The sequence below is a fragment of the Cryptosporidium andersoni genome (assembly GCF_001865355.1).
Source record: "Cryptosporidium andersoni isolate 30847 chromosome Unknown contig_28, whole genome shotgun sequence".
NCBI classification, from domain to species: domain Eukaryota; phylum Apicomplexa; class Conoidasida; order Eucoccidiorida; family Cryptosporidiidae; genus Cryptosporidium; species Cryptosporidium andersoni.
In genome coordinates, this window is record NW_027122853.1 from 140,844 (window position 1) to 159,994 (window position 19,151).

The following is a 19,151-nucleotide window of genomic DNA, read 5'->3' on the forward strand; positions in this document are numbered from 1 at the left end:
CACTATTGTCAAATATGATGGCGGTAGCTTACTGGACTTCTTATTGGCAGGAGTACCCTTAAAAGTATAGTTTAGCAAGATGAATTTTAATATATCACTATTTTTTTTAGTATAAAATAAAGTTTATAAAGGATATAAGATAAGAATATCCATCTAATGACAAATTTGAAGGATTTTAATAATTCTATAGAATTATTTGTTTGGTTAATTGTAATTTTATACAGGGACACCTGATTAGATAATAAGGAACGCTCTTTTAGCTTTTTCCAATCATTCGTATATAATAGAACTCTTAATGGAGAAAATTCCAATGATCTTAGTGCAAATTCTTCTGAAAATATTGTTTGGAAATCAATGTATACTTCATTTTCATATAAAGAACTATTGTATTTAGCTAATAATAAATCTGTATAACCATCTCCAACTAATTTATCATTAAATATATGGGACTTTATATTATTTACAATGATATCTTGTATTTGTCTATATTTTTTTTCTAGTAATAACTTGTCTATCTTATGTTTATAATTAATTAAAGTTGTATTTTTCGATGACAAAGGATCTGAGTATGATAACATAAGATCATGAGTTTGGCATGGAATAATATCCATTTCTATTATAGATAATACAGGTGCAATACTTTCTGATTGATTTTGATCTAAATTACAAGAGCCAATAAATAACAATGTGATATTTTTCATTAGAGGATATCTGCGACTTGGATCCACCATATATGTATTCACCATCTCTTCAGGTGGAAAAATTTGTAATATATCTATTCTATCTTCTTTAGTATAATTATATAATGAAGAGTTATTATCTATTGGATTTTTCACTTGACTACACGAATGTGGTGATTCATTAAATTGTCTTTGTACATATTTTCTCGATGATTTTGTCTTTAAATATGTTGATACTTTTGTAGACAAAGGTGCATAATTAGCAGACCACTTTATCTTAATATACATTACGCATGACGGGGGATCAAATAATAATGAAATATGCGGAAAGTATGATGACTGTCTATCGGCTCTCAAGTTATCGGATAAACTTTGATTAAATGTTTTATAGAATTTAAATTCTGTTTCTGCTTTCCCATCAAACATATTTATGAATATCTGATTTTGAAGCATAAATGGTTTAAGTTCCAAAACTGGTATATAAATTATTTGCTGTTCCAAAAGCTTTTCACCATGATCACCAAAGTTGTATTGTCCAGAATAAGCTTTGACAGTAATATTTTTGAAAAGATGTCGCTCATAATCATCTGGCCATTCTGAAACAACTAATTTACTCGTTACAAATAAGTAATTTGGAGTATAATGTCGATATTTAGATATTTGTGAAGGAGTACTCAGTTCAAAAGTGGTATTTTCTAAATTTTCAACTAAAAGCTGCCTATGATTACTAAGAGCAGAATCTATCAGAGCCTTTCCAGTATGGATTTGAACCTCTAGAATATTAGTTTCAACCAAATTCCTTAAGTAATTTTTACTGTAAGAATAATTAGGAAGTTTTATTATATGATTTAATTCATCAGTAATATTTTGAAACTTATCAATACCTTGAATACTTAATAATACTTCCCCCGGAACTAAATTTATTAGCATTAGTTCAATTTCTCGTTCTATTGAATTGTCATCATTAATTCTATTTAAGTGCCAATTGTCAAATAATTCATATTCGATATTATGTTTAGATAATATTTTATTATCGTAAGATTTCACATTATACTCATATTCATTATACCAAATCTGATCACTTGTTCCATTTAATATTGTAATATTAAATATACCTATACGATATAAATATTTTATACTAATATGAACTAGTACAATATTTGAGGAAATACCTAGTTTTAAAACTGCTCTAGATAAACCATTACTCCAAGTCGTACTGTAACCTTTTGGATAATATACATTCGAGTTTTCAGAATCTTTTTTTAAGTCAATAAAATATATTGAATTTTGTCTACTAGTTATTGAGTTTAGTCTTCTAAATTCAGATGTAATTCCTGAGTCTGAGTAAATCTGGCAATTAAACTCTTTATAATCTTGATTTAAGACTTTTATATAATAAAATACGCATTTTCTCACTTTATTTACCTTATTTTCAGTCCATTTACATATATTAAGGTGACATAAATCTTTTATATAACTAATTTCCAATAAAATATCTTCCCCACTTTGTTTGCAATATATAAAAATCATAGAATTGTTATCAATATTTTTAAAAGATGAAGCCTGGTTTAAAGCCCATGTGATCTCTATACCTGTGTTTTGACTAATAACCAAATCAATGATACTATCTGAAAATTGACTACAGTCAATAGGCTTTGTGAAAACATTTTCAATTAAAGATGCTTCACTTTTTCCTAATTCATTTATTGAATATACTTCTACAGTATATGGTACCATTGGTATCATATTATCAATAATAAGGAATGAATTTTTTGTCATATTTGATATTTTATCTGTAGTTAAGTTCTTTGATGGATAAATATTATAGCTAAACCCAATTAATTTATAACCTCCATTGTTAAGTGGATTGCTCCATGAGATACTAACTGAGTTATAAGTTAATGGGCTATAAAGTACATTTGTTGGTTTAGTAGGGACACCCTTATTTGTACTATATATTTTTGAATTACAAATAATTTCATCTGTATTATTATTTTCCATTTTAAATATAAACTGAATATTGGTATTAGCAGGTAAAGGTTTAATTGTAAATTCAGATTCAACGTATTCATTAATTACTTCATCTGAATTAGGGTTAGAAAAGTTGATTAACATCTCTTGTGCATTATAACTATCTGAGAATGTCCAATCTAAAGTATTTTCAATTGTGTCCGTTTTTATATCAGCAATTTTGTATCCTAAAACAATATTTCTTATTGATCCGTTAATTTCCCGATTCCTCTTCCACTTAAAAATTCCAGTGTTGTCGGAGTTTAAAGTAATAAGTCCTTTACATAGTTCTTCAAGATTATCAGTTCTATTATATTTAGATTTTAGTACCCTTAAAGGAAGATCACTGACAGTTACATTAAAGCCAAATGGGGGTATATATACACTATTAGGTATGTTGTAATTGTGGGTTATTGCAAATTTGAAAGTATAATGTTTAGATGGAAGACAATCACATTCAATGGCTAATATGTAAGCAAAACCACTTTTTTCTCTTTTGTATTTATTTTTATATTCTATAAATAGATTAGAAAAGTGAGCTTCACCGTCAAAAACATCATTTCTTAAATCTAGTTTTGGTATATCATTAATTAAAAACTCAGTACTTCTGTAGTTAGTTGGATTAAACTTATTTTGAGGATACCAAATAACTCTAAATCCTTTAACTACATCATCATTACTGTATGGTTGACATATCTTATAATTTCCACTACTAGAAGAGCCTGTACATAATGTAGGTTTTTGTATCTCCAAAATAAAATATAATATTGGTGTTGTAGAATTCATTAATGCTATATATTTCACATACCCAGTACCCTGATTTTTCCCATATATGATATTAGGTACTGACCAGTCTAAATTGAGTACTGAACTCGCACCATCAAAATTGAAATTATCCGAATTTTCTTTAAGTATTCTTTTAAGGAATATACTATGAATATCTTTAGATGCAGTAATTCCCCTAAATTTAATTAAAGTAGTTCCATGTAAACTTTTTTGTTGTGATCTATAAGAACTGGTCATTATAATCTGATTATGAACCCAAATAGGTACAGTTCTTTTTTCATTAGGCATTAGATATCCATCTCTAGGAATATCTGAAGATACCTCTAACCATGGAACGATAGATATTGAAAAATATTTTAAGTTTCGATCAATTTCAAGCTCAGAAATAAAATCTAGTACATCACTTCTGTCTGTACTAATACTGAATACTTTTAAAATATCCTCACTAACGGAAGATATATAATTCTTCCAAATCCAGTCAATACGACCTGATTCAAATAGTAGTAACTGAACTTCATATATACTAGAAAAATTCAATCTAATTAGCCATTTAGTAGTACTAATATGCCCCATTTCAATATATATTGATTCAACCTTGCTAATCTTACATACCTTGTCAAATGGTTCCATTAAATGTATATTCAGCTTGTTAGTCTTCAAATTGTCCTTTAGTTTAAGTGTTCCTTTTAACCAGTCAAACTCAATATTTGAATATAGTTTTTCACCTAATGGAAAATTAAATATTAAATTCTCATATATATAGTAACTTTTTTCATTTCGTAATGAACATAATATACGATCTGTTATGGATAAAGGAGCTTCTACTATAATAGACTTAGATTTATTGTGTGAAGTATATATAGCATAGTTTTTAGTTATAAACCTTTCTAATGAATCAATCTTATCTTTTAGATCATATTTAGTAGACTGATCTGACATTAATATTGAATATTGCACTAAAAAATTTTCTTGATTAATTATTTCTATAATATTGAGTCCAACTGGTAAACTCATAGTTTCATTTTTGCTATATGAAGTATATCTAGAATAATTATTTTGCACCTTTGGATTTTGAATTTTAACATCCAAACTTCTAATCTGTCCAGTTAATGTAACAAACTGTGCTAAAAATAGTGGTTCTTTGAATTTCTCTGGTAAATTTTTATGATCGGAAAAACGGATAAATTTAATAGATTCGCTTTGCATTTCATTCATCATTGAATATGCTGCATTACTATAAATATTTAGAGTGTGAGATATATTAAGAAGTTCTTTGGATCCCAGTTTAATATCTTTTATGTTTACTTCAATATACACTGAATATATAGTTTTGGGACTCAATTTATAAAATTGCAAGTATAAACCAGTATCCGAACTATTTAAAGTCTCTAATACTTCTTCACCTACTATATTAAGCTTATAATATCTAGATATTTCAAAACAAACAACAACTTCTTCATTACACAAATTATCTTGCGATTCCAGTTGAAGGGTGACATACTTTTTGTATTTATTAATACCCACTGGGATAATATCAAAATTAACTTCCAATTTAGATACCTTCACTAAACCACATCTGCCTAATATTCCTATTTGAAATCTTTTCTCTCCTATTTTTAAAAAGTATGGAATTTCTACTAGAATCCCTTGATTATAGGATTTTTTCAGTGCAGATTCAATGACTGACTTTGGAAATATTGATAATTCTAATCTGACATCATATAAACCATAAGGTTTTGTTATCTGTGTGTAATTCATCAATAAATTATCACTATTATGCCTATATATGGCAACTTCTATTTCAGTCTTACCACCGATGACTTGCTCATATTTCATAATTTTCACATGTTGAAGGTTTAAATAATCATTTTCAATATTTATAAATAGTATATTATTATATAAATACCCTTTGTATACAAATATAGAAGGGAATCTAATTATAACTTTCAATAAAATTGTTTGAGTAATATTATATTTACCTGAATTTGTATTTGCGGTCTTAAATGATGCTATTATATTAACTGGAATAATTAGCCATATAAATGGATTAACTAAAATGGACTCTCTTATATTTGAGTACATCATTAAGTCATTAAATAATTCTTCAGTTGAATTTAAATAGACTCGAAATATCAGAAGTGAGTTCTTGTATGTCATTGCTTCCATCTTTATCACTAAATTTCTTTTTCCAGCATGGAATGAGGCTGAAACAAGTGAACCAATTATATTTGGTTCTATATTATCTCCATTATTCAACTTTCCCATAAGTTTTCCTAATGTTAATTTCATATCCAAGTCAAATATTTCAACACTACCAAATCTTGATAGTGTTTCAAAGTCAAATATAATATTCTCTTTCCCTAATTTAACAGATTCTATTTCCCCAATAAAAAATTCATCCGTAGGGAATGTTCTTTTTGATAATAAACTTCTAATAATTTTGTCTTGCAATGTCTTTTTTTCAATAATTATCCCGTATAACTCCATGGTATCTCCAACCATATCACGACGCAACTGGGTTTTATCTGCAAACCAAAAATCCACTACAGATTTGCTAAACACTTGAATTACAATTGTTTCCAATATATTTTTAATTTCAACTTTAACTATTGTAACATAATCCCCACTTGGATATTTTTTATATAATTCAATTTGATTACCTAATTTATTTATTGAATAATAAAATATTTCTCCAGATATTTTTTCGTCAAGATGGATCTCAACTGAATTTAATAAAACCTTTATACCACCCTCATTATCATATATCTCACAAAATCTCTGATTTTCTGATATATTTGTAATATAGGAGAACTCACATTCAAAAATATCTACAGTAGAGTCATCATGAAATCTTAATAGAGATTTATATGTGCTCCAAGTCCTTAATGATACTTTTGATAATTGCTGAAGAGTATTTTCTACTTCTAAATAAATAGATATTCCAAGTTCATCTGAATAAATCACGGAATATATCTGTGTATTTAAACCTTGAGTATAATTTTTCCTTAGACATGTCATGCATGCAGGGTATATACCTTCATCAATTATTATTGGAGGTTTCCATTCAAATATAGGATTATGATTTCTTATTTCTAATAAACCTCTCTTCATAATATCACCATCTAAACTTTTAAAAATAAATTTTGTAAAGTAGTTTCCATCTTTCCAATTAGCTTTTAATTCAATTAGGTATTCTATTAACTCTAATTGATTTGAAGGTTGTTCACTACACTTAAACTCAACTAGTAAATCATAACCTGGTAATATAGCTTTTTGCGAACAAATAATACATTTTAAATGAGCACTTCTTTTAACTAAAATATCAACATATAGTATACTATTAATACAGTAATTTCGTATTTTTACTGAGGCTGTGCTTGCAATCAACCTATTACTTAGTGGCAAAATGTCGTCTTTATTGTTCATACCATCAAATACAATTATTGGAGGATATTTAACAAGCACACTAACTTTTTTAATGACCATCTTATCACCATCAGTTATCTCAATTATACCTTCATACAAGCCACATCTATAAGCTCTTGATCCTTCAATTGCAGCAAAAAGTCTACCACTTCCCTTTCCAGGAATAATTATGTTCTCAATAAAAATTGAGTTATATTCCACTGTTCTCCAAATATCTTCTTCATTAGTATCTAAGGGCCTATTTGGATTGAATTCATAATCATAAAATAGAAATAAGTTTTGATTTCGATTATCTATAACTGTTTTTGTAATTTGTTTGTTATCAAATATATTGTAAATATTGTCATATTCATGAAATTTAGAATTTCCAAATTTAAAATGTGCAAATTCATGAACATTATCGTAGTATTTGCTAAATTTTTTCCACTTAAAGTGAGCATTAACAAGTACTGGTAGAAAATTGGAGTTTGTGAGTTTAAACAGCTCTTTTATTTGCACCTCTGATCCATAGAAAATTTCAATGTGAATATCATCATATAAACTATATATATCCCAACAGTATATAGAGTAAATTGGTAAGATAAAAATAATCCAAGCTAGATGGTATACCAGAAACATTTTCAAATGATAAGCAGTTTAACAACAGCTTTCATGGGGATCTCAGTACATTTTCACCCCATACTATAAATAGGTCCACCCATTATTTGCAAATAATATCAATTTAATTTATTGAATTAATAGCATATAAAATGTAATCTAATACTATTAGTAGCTTCAGATTAACAAGAAAATTACATTTTTAGTAGATATAATTACATGCAATAAGGTGCATGTGGAATGTCGGTATCTTACGTGTTTCATAAAAAAACTTTTTACCAAAAATCATTTTAATTAAAGTATTACAAGAAATTTAAATATTCTCTGATATTTCATTGATAGTATGGGATAACTACTTCAATATAAATATAATACTTAATCTACTTTTTATAGAACTACTTAAGATCAGGTAAATATAAAAAAGAGAGAACTTTTTTTGTAAATCAGATAAATTACCTATATATTGATTTAAATTTAATTTTTGTTATTTATTTAAAGCACTTATACTTACCATCAATAATAACAGATCTAGTGGAAATTGAGTAGCCCCAGCATAGGTAATTTTTTTTTTTTTTTCTTGGACTAAGTTCATCAAAAGGAGTGTATATTTTTATTCATATTCTTATTAATATTAAGCAAAAAACTAATTTCAAAATAATTAATACTAATGAGATGTTCTAAATTATTTACTAAAACTTGGAGATCACTTTCAAAAAATTCAAGTAATACTAAAAAATAAAATATTTTTTATACAAATAATTATAGATATCAATAATATGAATTTTAGATAATTCAAGTTATAAAATAACTTAGACATATATTCAGTATTTTGGAAATAACATTAATATTAGATTCAATTACTAAGACTTACAAATTACTAACCTTTGCAAGAGATATACAAAAAAAACTTTTAATTGAAAAATATTCAATATTAATTTTAAGGGAATTTTATAAATCACTATACCTCAATTTAACATAGCTAAAAAAAAGAAAGAACTTTATTTAAAAATTTAAATTGACATATTTATTCATTGATACAATATAGTTGGAAATTGCCATCATGTCAATTTATAATCTTTAATCATAATTATTTGGAATAATCAATATTATTACATATTTCAGCTATTTAGGAGAAAAACTCTAATCTAGTCCAAGTTTTCAATAATCACCTGAAGTAATACTTCAAGAAATTAGTTGAAATTTCAAAAAAAAAGCAAAAAAAGTATGCTAGTAATATCTTTAATTTCAATAAGAAATTCAGATACATTTATAAAGTGATTTAAGTATAATTTTGTTTAGTACTCAGCCCATTTATCATGGGATATGTTTGTTGAGGGTGTTGATATTTCCTTTAGATTTCCAAAAAAAAGTCTTCCTAGCCCAATAAAGTGGTAATAATAACAATTTAATTTTTAAAACTAAATTTGAACTGAAAGACAGTAATTCAAGCGCCTTCATTTATTTAGTAAAGGCTCATTTATAAAGAAAAGCTGAGATGACATTCTTTGGGACTTCAATTACATAGATTATATTCACACTAACAAATTATCTCTTATACATTAATCTAAACTTTTGTGGAAATAAATTCATAAATTTAGTAATTTGTAATGGATGATTAACGGCTCACGTTTGGAACGGCCATGTCGTAACTGTGGTCTTATGTTGGGATTAAATTTATCAAAAAAACCTGAACAGACTCTGTGGGAAGTTGGAATTGGAGTTTGTAGTATATGTCTTAATGCTAATCGTGATGGAGACTATAAGAAGATGACAATGACTAGGGCAATTGAAGATTATTGTTTGACAAATACAGATCTAAGTGATGCTAAACTGGCAGTCATTAAGAAACCAAATCCTCATAGCAAAAATAAATTTATGAAGTTATATTACAAATTCCAAGTCGAGGAAATAGCTAAAATTCGTCATGGAAGTGTGAATAATGCATTTGTTGAAGCATCTAGAAGAAGAGATCTAAGATTACAAAGTAAATTAGATAAACAATATGGAATTCCTAAATTAAAAGATGACTCTAAACCCAAACTATCTAAAAAAAAAAAGTTGACAACTGAAGAAGTTTTAATGAAGTATTCAATAGTTAAAGAGCCTCATATTCATAATTTCAGTAAACCAATTAAACTAAGTCAAGGGAGCATGATGAAAAAGTGTATAGATTGCAATTTTGAAGTAAAGTGGGAGGAAATATAATATATATGATTCATATAAGTATCTGAAATATTATAATCAACTCCGTTTATAAATTGATCCCCATAAATTGGGAGGCCAAATCTAATAAAAGAAAAAAAAAAAAAGTTTTTTCTTTTTTTTTTACAAAGCAATTAAAGAATATCCATACAAGAAATAAAGGATATTCTTTTTTTCTTACCTTAACAGACCTTATATAAAACTTTCCCAGAAATCATTGGTTTAGGTACAGGTCCGTAATGTCTTGAATCACGGGAACACTTACTATTATCACCTTGTAGCCATACATATCCGGGAGGTACAAAATAAGTTGAACATTGAGTAAAAGTAGCAATATCTGTACTGTGAATATCTCCTAATTTAGAGATGATTGTAAAATCTGGGCATATAGTAACTAAATCATTGGCCTTTAGTAAATTAATAAAATTAGACATGAAGAGATACTAGTATAAAGTGTATAAACTTACTATTGCTAGAACTCTTTTGCAGATCCTTATTTCTGGATCATCTTTTGATATTGCAATTACAATATCATTTCTATTTATATTTAATTTTGGCCAATATTTGAGTTTGAAGTTCGGGAACCATCTGCTGAGACGTTCATATATTAAAATTTCATTTGAGGGTCCAATTGTTGGTAGCATTGATGGACCAACAGCTATACAGAAATCTAGGAGATATTCATGAAAAACATGGAAAACTCCCAAAATTTGTAACAACTTTAACCCTTTCTTACTAAAATCTTTGAAAGTCATACCATATCAAGTATGTACTATCCCAAAAAATAAACTTAATATTTAAAAAGATCCACTAATAATATTGATTGCAAATATCTTCAATCTAACTGTTACTAAGACTTGTTGAATATATAATGATATGAAATAAAAATAACACTTTTTTTTTAATGGTTCTAAAACTTGTATTTAAATAGAAAATATATTTTGAAGATGATGGTCTCAATATATATAATATAAATCAAAATTAATGAAAATATAGTAGCCTTAGGAGAATGCTTTAATTACAATTTCCAGTAAAATAATATATTGGGAACTATTAGTATTTAAAATACAGATATTTAAATTATTATTTAAATATTTGAGGGTTCTAGCGCCCTATTTACAACCCTATTGTAACATGATCTTTGAAACTTTTGAATGGTTATCCATTATTTTATGAATCTATATAAATAATATGATAATATGAAAATCGTTGGATTGATTTCAGGTGGAAAGGATAGTATGTTTAACTTGTTGTGCTGTAAATATATGGGTCATGAAGTAGAAGTTGTCGCACATATGAATCCTCCAGAAAATTCACTAGAACTAGATAGCTACATGTATCAAAGTATTGGAAAGGAATTGATTCCAATGGTAGCTGAATGTTTGGAAATCCCATTAATTCAATTTAATATTAAAGGAAAACCTATTAATAAAGAAATGCAATATATAAGTACAGATGGAGATGAAGTAGAAGATTTATACAAAGCACTTAAATATATTAAAGAAAATTATCCATATATTGAAGGAATAAGCTGTGGAGCAATAATGTCTAATTATCAAAGATGTAGATTGGAAGAAATAGCTGCTCGTCTTGATTTGGAATGTTTATGTTATTTGTGGATGTTACCTGAAGTTCCATTATTATACAGAATGATTGAATCAGGCTTGGAAAGTATTGTAATAAAAGTAGCAGCTTATGGTTTGAATGATTCATTTTTAGCAAAATCAATTAAACAAAATTTATCTGGATTTCTAAATATACAAGATAATATATGCAGGGATTTTCATTGCTGTGGTGAAGGTGGAGAATTCGAAACAATAACAATAAATGCACCTAAAATATTATATCCTAAGAAAATGATATCCATTGAAAATTTTGAGAAAATTTGCCTCGATAATAATCCACTTGCTCCTGTATATGTAATTAAACCAAACATATTTTATGTTAAAGATAAAGATAATCAAGAGAAAGTTGAAAATGATAAAGATATTATTCCCTTACCATTTTTAGATGATAAATATTGTCTTGAATATTATTTATTGAGGACTGGAATTTACTTAAACCCTCCAAGTTCATTTAGAAGGACATCTTCAAAATTACAATTAAACAACATTAATAATAATACAAATTATGAAGATGATATATTTTGCTTTATTATTGATAAACGCTATTTTATAAATTGGACAAGTTTATCCTTGGAAATCTCAAATAATTATTGTTTAGTTGATATATTAAAGCAAACATTGGGATCTTATGGAAATTGGCAACACATTTGGACTCCTATATCATACTACATTATAATCCCAACACTTATATTATCTAAATATGATAAAGAACAGATATTTAAAAAGATAAAGTGTAAATGGTACGAGAAATTAGTTGATTTATGCCCAAAATGGAATCCTATAATAATAATTGACTTTGATAACACAAAAAAGGAAATACATCACTTGATGATATTTCAACATATTGAACAATCCATAGATAATTGTAATATTCAAAATAGAAAATTAGATAATTCTTTCAAGTTTTTAACAATGAATACATCTACATCATATTCTTCATATGGTTATAGAATACCAAGGCCATTTAGTACGACATTAATATTATCCGATAATAACTTTTCAGCAGGCTGTAATGATATAAAATCCAATCTATTTATTTTATCATCCCCTATTCCAGGAGTAATACCTCATTCTGATTCAGCCCCAACTTTACAACAAATAAAATATTTTGATAAAATTAAGGAAAGTATTAATAGCACTATTGAAATATGTGATCATAATTTATGTGTCCAATTATCTTTAGCACTACGCTCATATCGTTGTAATTTTAGTTCAAGTTTATACTCTGCGGCGTTTCTTGCATTTGGTAATCATAATTTAAAAGCTGATATTTTTAACTCTGTATCTTTATGGATTATTAGGATTGATAGTTCTAAAACTAATTATGGATATAACAATCAATATATAAATGATATTATAAATTACTTTAAAAGTTTAATAATAAAATATAGTAATTTTGAAATAAAGAACTTTGAGAAGAAGGAAGATTGGTCTACTATTCATAACTTTTCTAAAGAATATGATAAGTATAATAATCAGTTGGATCCTTTAATTGTATGTGTTAAAGTACCAGGCATACCTTCTTCATCAATATGTTCGATTCAACCCTTAGCTATATATAACCCAATAAATAATAACATAGAAAGGCACTCTATAAGAGTTGAAATGTGGGATATTGACGTTAGATTTGTTTATGGGATATCGGTTTGTTGTATATTTAAATCGAATACTATTTATAAAGATGACATTTTAAGTCAACCAGATCTTGGAGAATCTACAGAAATATATAAAAAGTTAGTATATTGTATTGAACAAGTTTGCTATAAATCTGGTTTAAGCATAGAAGATTTAATATTCTCTACTTTTTTTATTCGTCCAGATATTACTAAATTGGTCAATAACTGGAAATATGTTGATTCAAGTCTTTCTAAGATATTCAAGAGCACTAATACAGTTTGTATTGAAGATTCCAATTCAAGTTTGATATTAGTATTAGCACTACTTGTTTAAATAGTTAAAATTTTGAATTCTTTAATCCACTTTTTTAATATTGAGACTATTCCATGTAGACTCTATAGACTTATAAGTTGTGGCGCTATAAAGATCAGTGGCTGACGGATTAGTTTAAAGTGATCTTTGGTTATCAATTATCAAATCAAATCAAATCAAATTTGAACTGTAGTGGGAAAATTATATTGTAATAATAACCTTTAAAGGTTTATATATAAGTTATTTTGGATAAAGGAAAACTTCTTTTTAAGTAGACATGATAATCACGGATCTTCCGACAAGACGCTTAATGCAGCATAATAATGCATCCAGCGTCATGTCGGCATGTAGAGGATTTAATCACTGTGTATGAAAGTTGTAATATAGACTCAGAGAAACTTTAAAAAGTTCTTGCATTCCACTAGTTTGGAGAAAATATTTCCATTAGGACATGCTCTTTATTTTATAGTCATAACTGGATATATATAAAATAATATACTGTGGGGATATTAAGAAGTGGAAATTGCAAAAAATAAATTACGAAAAAAAAAAAAAAAGATTTTTGGTTAAAGAGCTATATAAACTGGATATCTACAAAGTATTAACCATTTGAATATTAGATAAGAGGAGAAAAGTTATAGGTTATAGAAATGTCAAATTCAAGCAATTCTTTTCATCCTCAATCTGGTCATCCTGGTGTTACTTGGTGCAGTGAAAGAAGAACATGGAGAATTTGTTATGCCCCAGAACCAGGAAAAAGAGTAACCAAAAGCTTTAATCCACGACATTATGGTGGTTTAGAACAAGCAAGGCAAGCAGCTGTAGAATATTTACGTGAACAAAAGGCAAAGTTAAGTTTATATAAACCTAGCGGTGGAAATGGAAGTAATTCTTCCAAAAGTGAAAACTCGAACTCAAGTGTAAATTTAAAGAAAATGAATGATATGCGTCATCCTACAACAAGTGCAATTGATATAAATGTAAATAATAATATTAATAACTCTAACTCAAACAAATTGATGAAGTCTAGCAATGGTAATTCAAAGTGGTCTTCTACATATAATGGCTTTGAATTTAGTCATTGTAACAATAATAATATGGGAATCTCAAATGAAAATAACAGTGATGGTAAAATTAATGTCAATGGAACTAATAATCATTTATTTGGTATTGAAAATACAAGTAATGAGCAGTGGAATGTAGCAGCTGCTGCAGTTATTGCTCATGCAATAAATACATCTAAAAATAGTGGGTTTTCACAAAAAAGGAAATCCATATATGAACATTCTTCATCTCTTGGTGTACCATCAAATAAGTCCAGTAAATCGTCTAATACTCATAATGGTATGTATGAAGATAATTTAATGTATTTTAATTCTCATATAAACAATAATAATCATTGTATTGAAGGACAAAATTACTGTGAATGCTGCTATTCACCATCACAGTATAAAAATCGTCAGACATTACAATCTTGCCAATATTCATGCTCTTGCTTATGTTCTGAGTCAAATTGCAACTCAAACTATAAAGTTCCATCTATACCAATTTCAAATAATCATCCATTCATTTGCGAAGGAAATGATCCAAATAGTCTGAATGATTTAATGAATATAAGAACTCCGAAGTATGTTTCTTACCAGCGTCAGAGCACAAATAATCAAGAAGACTCTTTACACCCATCTATAGCATCTTCATCTCCCTTAGGCAGAATGTTCCAGTCAACTCCCTACCAAAACCTAGACAATTATGATAATATTTTGACACCATATATGAGGATAAATCAATCAATAGGTCAAAATGGTACTAGCAATAGATTCAACGCAAACAGTTATGAAAATAATGAATCTAACCCAACAGGTTGCAACCTAAATACTAATAGTAATTCTTTATTTTCAAATTCCAATCAATCAATGATCTCAAGTGGAAATTATTCATGTTATAATTTAAATAGCAACTATGTAAATGATCAATCTAATGATATACACTCTCCATATTCATGCTGGTTTGAAGGATTAGGATCTTGTTATTCTGAGATTGAAGATACATTTTTAAGTAAAACTAATTCAAATAGTAATTTACATTTACCACCTATTGGGTCACTTGGACCATATTCATTTCAACCATTTAAGGAGTATTCATCAAATGACAATGGTAATGGTAACAAATCAATTGTGGAAAATGTTCTATTACCATTGTCAATTACAACATGTAGTACTTCTGCTGAACCACAATTATCAAATGAACTACTAATTGAACCTTATCGAGGTACAAGTACTTTCCCAAATTCTACAGATAAATAGGTTTGTGTTGAAAGCAGCAACACTTCTCAAGATGTGGCATTACAATTCTCGGGATAGATACTTTTAAGAATTTTAAGCAAGTAGATTTATGAAATAAATAGTAATTAAATATTGGCTTATAATGTAGTGACTGTTTTGATTGATAGTAGTGGCAAGTCAGAAGTTATAAGTCATAAGAAAATAGAAAAGCTTTTTAGGGTAAAATCCCCTTTCTCCTTCCCCAAGTCAGGAAACAGCTATTGTGAATCAAAAATTTATTTAGAGCAGATTTATTTATAATAGATCTTTGTCAAGTAAAAAATTACTTAGATAAAGTATTGTTAGTAATAGGACTAACTATTAAGTCGAAATATATTATGCATTTTGAAATCTTCTAATTAATTACGATACAAAATAATTAAGGACTTTGTACTATCCTAAATTTAATCTAAATAGATCATTAAAAATAATGTACCCACCACTCCCGGATGGAAGCAAGTTAAAGACTTGCGAAAATTTCAAGGGTTGTCCTTCATCGATACTAACATCCCCAGTTACAAATACAATAACTCCATTTTCTGGAGAAGGCTGACAATCAGCCCTAACAATATCAAATTTTACCCGTTGGAAATTTAAAGAGCCAAGTTTAGCAGAGATATTTCCTTGCCCTTGAAATTGAGAATCCTCCCAGGTTAGCATAGATTGAGGTCCATATAAAACGCCTAAACCTGACCGATTATTTTGAAATGTCTGGTAATAATGCTGAACAAATTGTCTTCCAATTTGATCAAATTGAGGATTTAGATTGACTGATTGAGTCATGTATTCAAAATACTATGAAACCTGAAAGTAGTATTAACCTTAATGATGTTTCATTTCTGAAACCTTAAAATGACGTATACGCGCTACTATGTATTTTAAGTAATTGTGACGTAACCTTCACGCAAGTTTTTTTCTCGAAGGTCACCCTCATTATACATAACTACTTTTATATTATTGAGACTTACAGGGATTACACCAGAAAAATAACTCACCATTACTGCAACACATCCTATAGTCAATATGTGTATTATATATTCAAAAATAAGCATATATTTTGTAAAGGCAGGTTATATGCGGTTAGATATTATATAATAGAGAAATATATCCTACTATTTTAAAGTATATATTGAAAGGTGATGAATAATTTGTCTCATTTCTTATATAAAGTTACGATATATCTTCTCTAATATGAAAAGTTATTAAACTAGGGGTTAAAAAAGTGCCTGGTGTGAAAGGCACACACACATCCCAGCGGGGTAACTTTTGATATACCGGTTTCCACGTAATGTCTCCATGAGTACCGTGTATAAAGATTAAAATAGCGGAATAAAATAGAAAAGCTAATAAGATTAATAGCAGTGATATCCATAGAAGAAGGAATTTTGACAATTTAGTAAATGTTTGACTTATTAACTATAAACGAGAAGCAACTTTAGATATCCCCTTTTCTTTGAAATAAGGTACACCTCTGAAAAATTTACTTAGGGCTGCAAAGTACGAGTAGGAACTGAATTAATGTCGCAGGCAACAACACGACAAACCCGTCCCAAGGTTGTAGAACCTAATAAGAAGTTGTTGGTCGTATATTCTTTAGATCAACTTCAACAAGCTTTGGAAGAATATATAGATCGCACAGAGCTAGGTGAAGCTGAGAGTATAATTGAAGCAGAAAGACAGAAATTACAAGAAATTACTACAAATATCAAGTCTAAAGAAAAGGCGAGTGTAAATCAAGTGAGTAGTAAAAACCAAGCTGCAGTAACCTCAATTTTAGTTCCTCCAGTTGAAGTGTGCCCACTAAATGTACCCAAGCTAACAAAGTTCCAAAGACCTGATCACTATATTAAGTTTCCAGTACATAAGGATTTCGTATCTGGTATTCGTCTGGAAGACAATACAATTGTTCATTATGATATGACACGTGAAGATGAGGAATTCTTGGAATCTTTACAAAGGTCTGTAAAGAACATTACAGAAATTGATTTTATAAAAATTATTGACTGCTTAGAGAAGACAACTAATAGAGGTCCAGAAATTAGTTTTGATGAAGCTCTACGTGTTATTAGAGACAGAAATATTGGGATTAGAAGTCCTGTGGTCCTAATTGTATATAATTACTGGCGTCTAAGACGCCAAAAACTCGGGAAGCCACTACTGCGACATTTATGGCCTATAACATCTCCACATGATACATCACCTTATGCCTGCTTTCGTCCAAGGATTCGTGAGAAGATGACTCTTAGAAGACCTAGAAGGAATAGTAGGGAGATGCTTGATAAGGTTGAGAAACTATTAGATGATTTCAGGAAAGTTGAAAAGAGTTTCAGAAAATTAAGACAAAGGGACGAGAAGAAACTTTTGTTAGCTGAATTAGCTGTATGTATATTTGATCAAAGACGTCATGAAATTTCAGATCCATTTTATAGGTGTCCAACATGGGACAAACTAAAAGATTTCAAGATATACAAACGTTCACACAAAAAAGAAGTTAAATATCCGAATTTGATGTTGGCTGGTGTATCAAATTATGGATGGAACTCTTCTCAAACCTATAGACAGCTTATATATGATTGTAACAATCTAGAGCAACTTTTAACGTATTCGTGGCCTGACGAAACTACATTATTGTCATTCTACTACTTTGGAACCTTGAATTTATGGCCAGTATTGCCAAATACTGCATCTAATGTAAATACAAGTAATATATCCACCAATTCACTAATGAATAACAGTAGTAATAATAAACGTATAAGCTCGGTACTAAACCGCTTTGCACTTCCTAGTTACATCTTATCTACTTACAAAGCTGGTGTAGATATATCAAATATTGAGGCTATTAAGAATTTTAGAAGTCCCTGTAAGCCTCATAGATTAATTAAACGTCGTGGAAGAGGTGGCAGGATATGGTTTGATAGACGAATGACATACAGTAAATATGAACCTTTATTCACCCATCCTCAGTACCTAGATTTCGGTATTAATTGTGGTTATAATAATCAGTTTGCTATCCATGCCTATTATAGAAAAACAAGAATATTATGTGATTTAATTGATAGATTGTGTACTGATGGATTATTTGATGCATATGGAAATGATGCTCAGACAAGTGGTACAGTAGGATCGACAACAGGTTCAGGATTAATATCTGGGATAGGAACAATGGGAACAAATTCTGGAGAAACTTCCTACCAAGTTACAAACTTTACAAATACCCCTTCTAGCAGATCTAAACATAAAGGTTCTAGTCATATTTACTAGCAATGTTATTTCCTTACTATACAAGAATATTACCAGAAACCATAGCTGTCTAGATATCTATACAATAGGCTGATAATATATGATACAATAATTACTTCAATAGTATTAGAACTTGAATAGGAGCAGATCTACCTTATAAATTAGGTCATATCTCTACTTTGATTCTTTCTATTGTTGATATTCCTGTTACTTCATCTAAATATCTATAGAGGAAATGAGGAGTTTTCACCTCAAATACGAAAGTCAATCAAATAAATACCCTATTCCATTCCTCTAGTGACTACAATGGGTGTAGCCATTAGTAACCTTTGTAA

At 28.4% G+C, this 19,151-nt stretch overlaps 7 protein-coding genes across 7 annotated transcripts; 4 read left to right on the forward strand and 3 right to left on the reverse strand.

The window, feature by feature from the left end:
* Positions 1 to 86: 86 nt before the first annotated feature.
* cand_010690 (fibronectin type III domain-containing protein) lies at positions 87 to 7,520 on the reverse strand (the record flags this gene model as incomplete). The annotated part of the gene is made up of 1 exon (XM_067211308.1): positions 87 to 7,520. The coding sequence occupies one exon, from the start codon at positions 7,518 to 7,520 to the stop codon at positions 87 to 89; it is 7,434 nt and encodes a 2,477-aa protein (XP_067068157.1).
* Positions 7,521 to 9,110: 1,590 nt separating this feature from the next.
* On the forward strand, positions 9,111 to 9,704 carry cand_010680 (uncharacterized protein; the record flags this gene model as incomplete). The annotated part of the gene is made up of 1 exon (XM_067211307.1): positions 9,111 to 9,704. One exon carries the CDS (start codon positions 9,111 to 9,113, stop codon positions 9,702 to 9,704), a length of 594 nt encoding a protein of 197 aa, XP_067068156.1.
* Positions 9,705 to 9,740: 36 nt separating this feature from the next.
* cand_010670 (signal peptidase I family protein) lies at positions 9,741 to 10,456 on the reverse strand (the record flags this gene model as incomplete). Its single annotated transcript, XM_067211306.1, has 3 exons — positions 9,741 to 9,785; positions 9,893 to 10,108; positions 10,169 to 10,456. The coding sequence occupies 3 exons, from the start codon at positions 10,454 to 10,456 to the stop codon at positions 9,741 to 9,743; spliced, it is 549 nt and encodes a 182-aa protein (XP_067068155.1).
* Positions 10,457 to 10,900: 444 nt separating this feature from the next.
* cand_010660 (uncharacterized protein) lies at positions 10,901 to 13,276 on the forward strand (the record flags this gene model as incomplete). Its single annotated transcript, XM_067211305.1, has 1 exon — positions 10,901 to 13,276. The coding sequence occupies one exon, from the start codon at positions 10,901 to 10,903 to the stop codon at positions 13,274 to 13,276; it is 2,376 nt and encodes a 791-aa protein (XP_067068154.1).
* A 629-nt stretch (positions 13,277 to 13,905) lies between these two features.
* On the forward strand, positions 13,906 to 15,558 carry cand_010650 (AP2 domain-containing protein; the record flags this gene model as incomplete). The annotated part of the gene is made up of 1 exon (XM_067211304.1): positions 13,906 to 15,558. One exon carries the CDS (start codon positions 13,906 to 13,908, stop codon positions 15,556 to 15,558), a length of 1,653 nt encoding a protein of 550 aa, XP_067068153.1.
* Positions 15,559 to 15,969: 411 nt separating this feature from the next.
* On the reverse strand, positions 15,970 to 16,359 carry cand_010640 (nuclear transport factor 2 domain-containing protein; the record flags this gene model as incomplete). Its single annotated transcript, XM_067211303.1, has 1 exon — positions 15,970 to 16,359. The coding sequence occupies one exon, from the start codon at positions 16,357 to 16,359 to the stop codon at positions 15,970 to 15,972; it is 390 nt and encodes a 129-aa protein (XP_067068152.1).
* Positions 16,360 to 17,094: 735 nt separating this feature from the next.
* cand_010630 (uncharacterized protein) lies at positions 17,095 to 18,837 on the forward strand (the record flags this gene model as incomplete). The annotated part of the gene is made up of 1 exon (XM_067211302.1): positions 17,095 to 18,837. One exon carries the CDS (start codon positions 17,095 to 17,097, stop codon positions 18,835 to 18,837), a length of 1,743 nt encoding a protein of 580 aa, XP_067068151.1.
* Between the last annotated feature and the right edge of the window lie 314 nt (positions 18,838 to 19,151).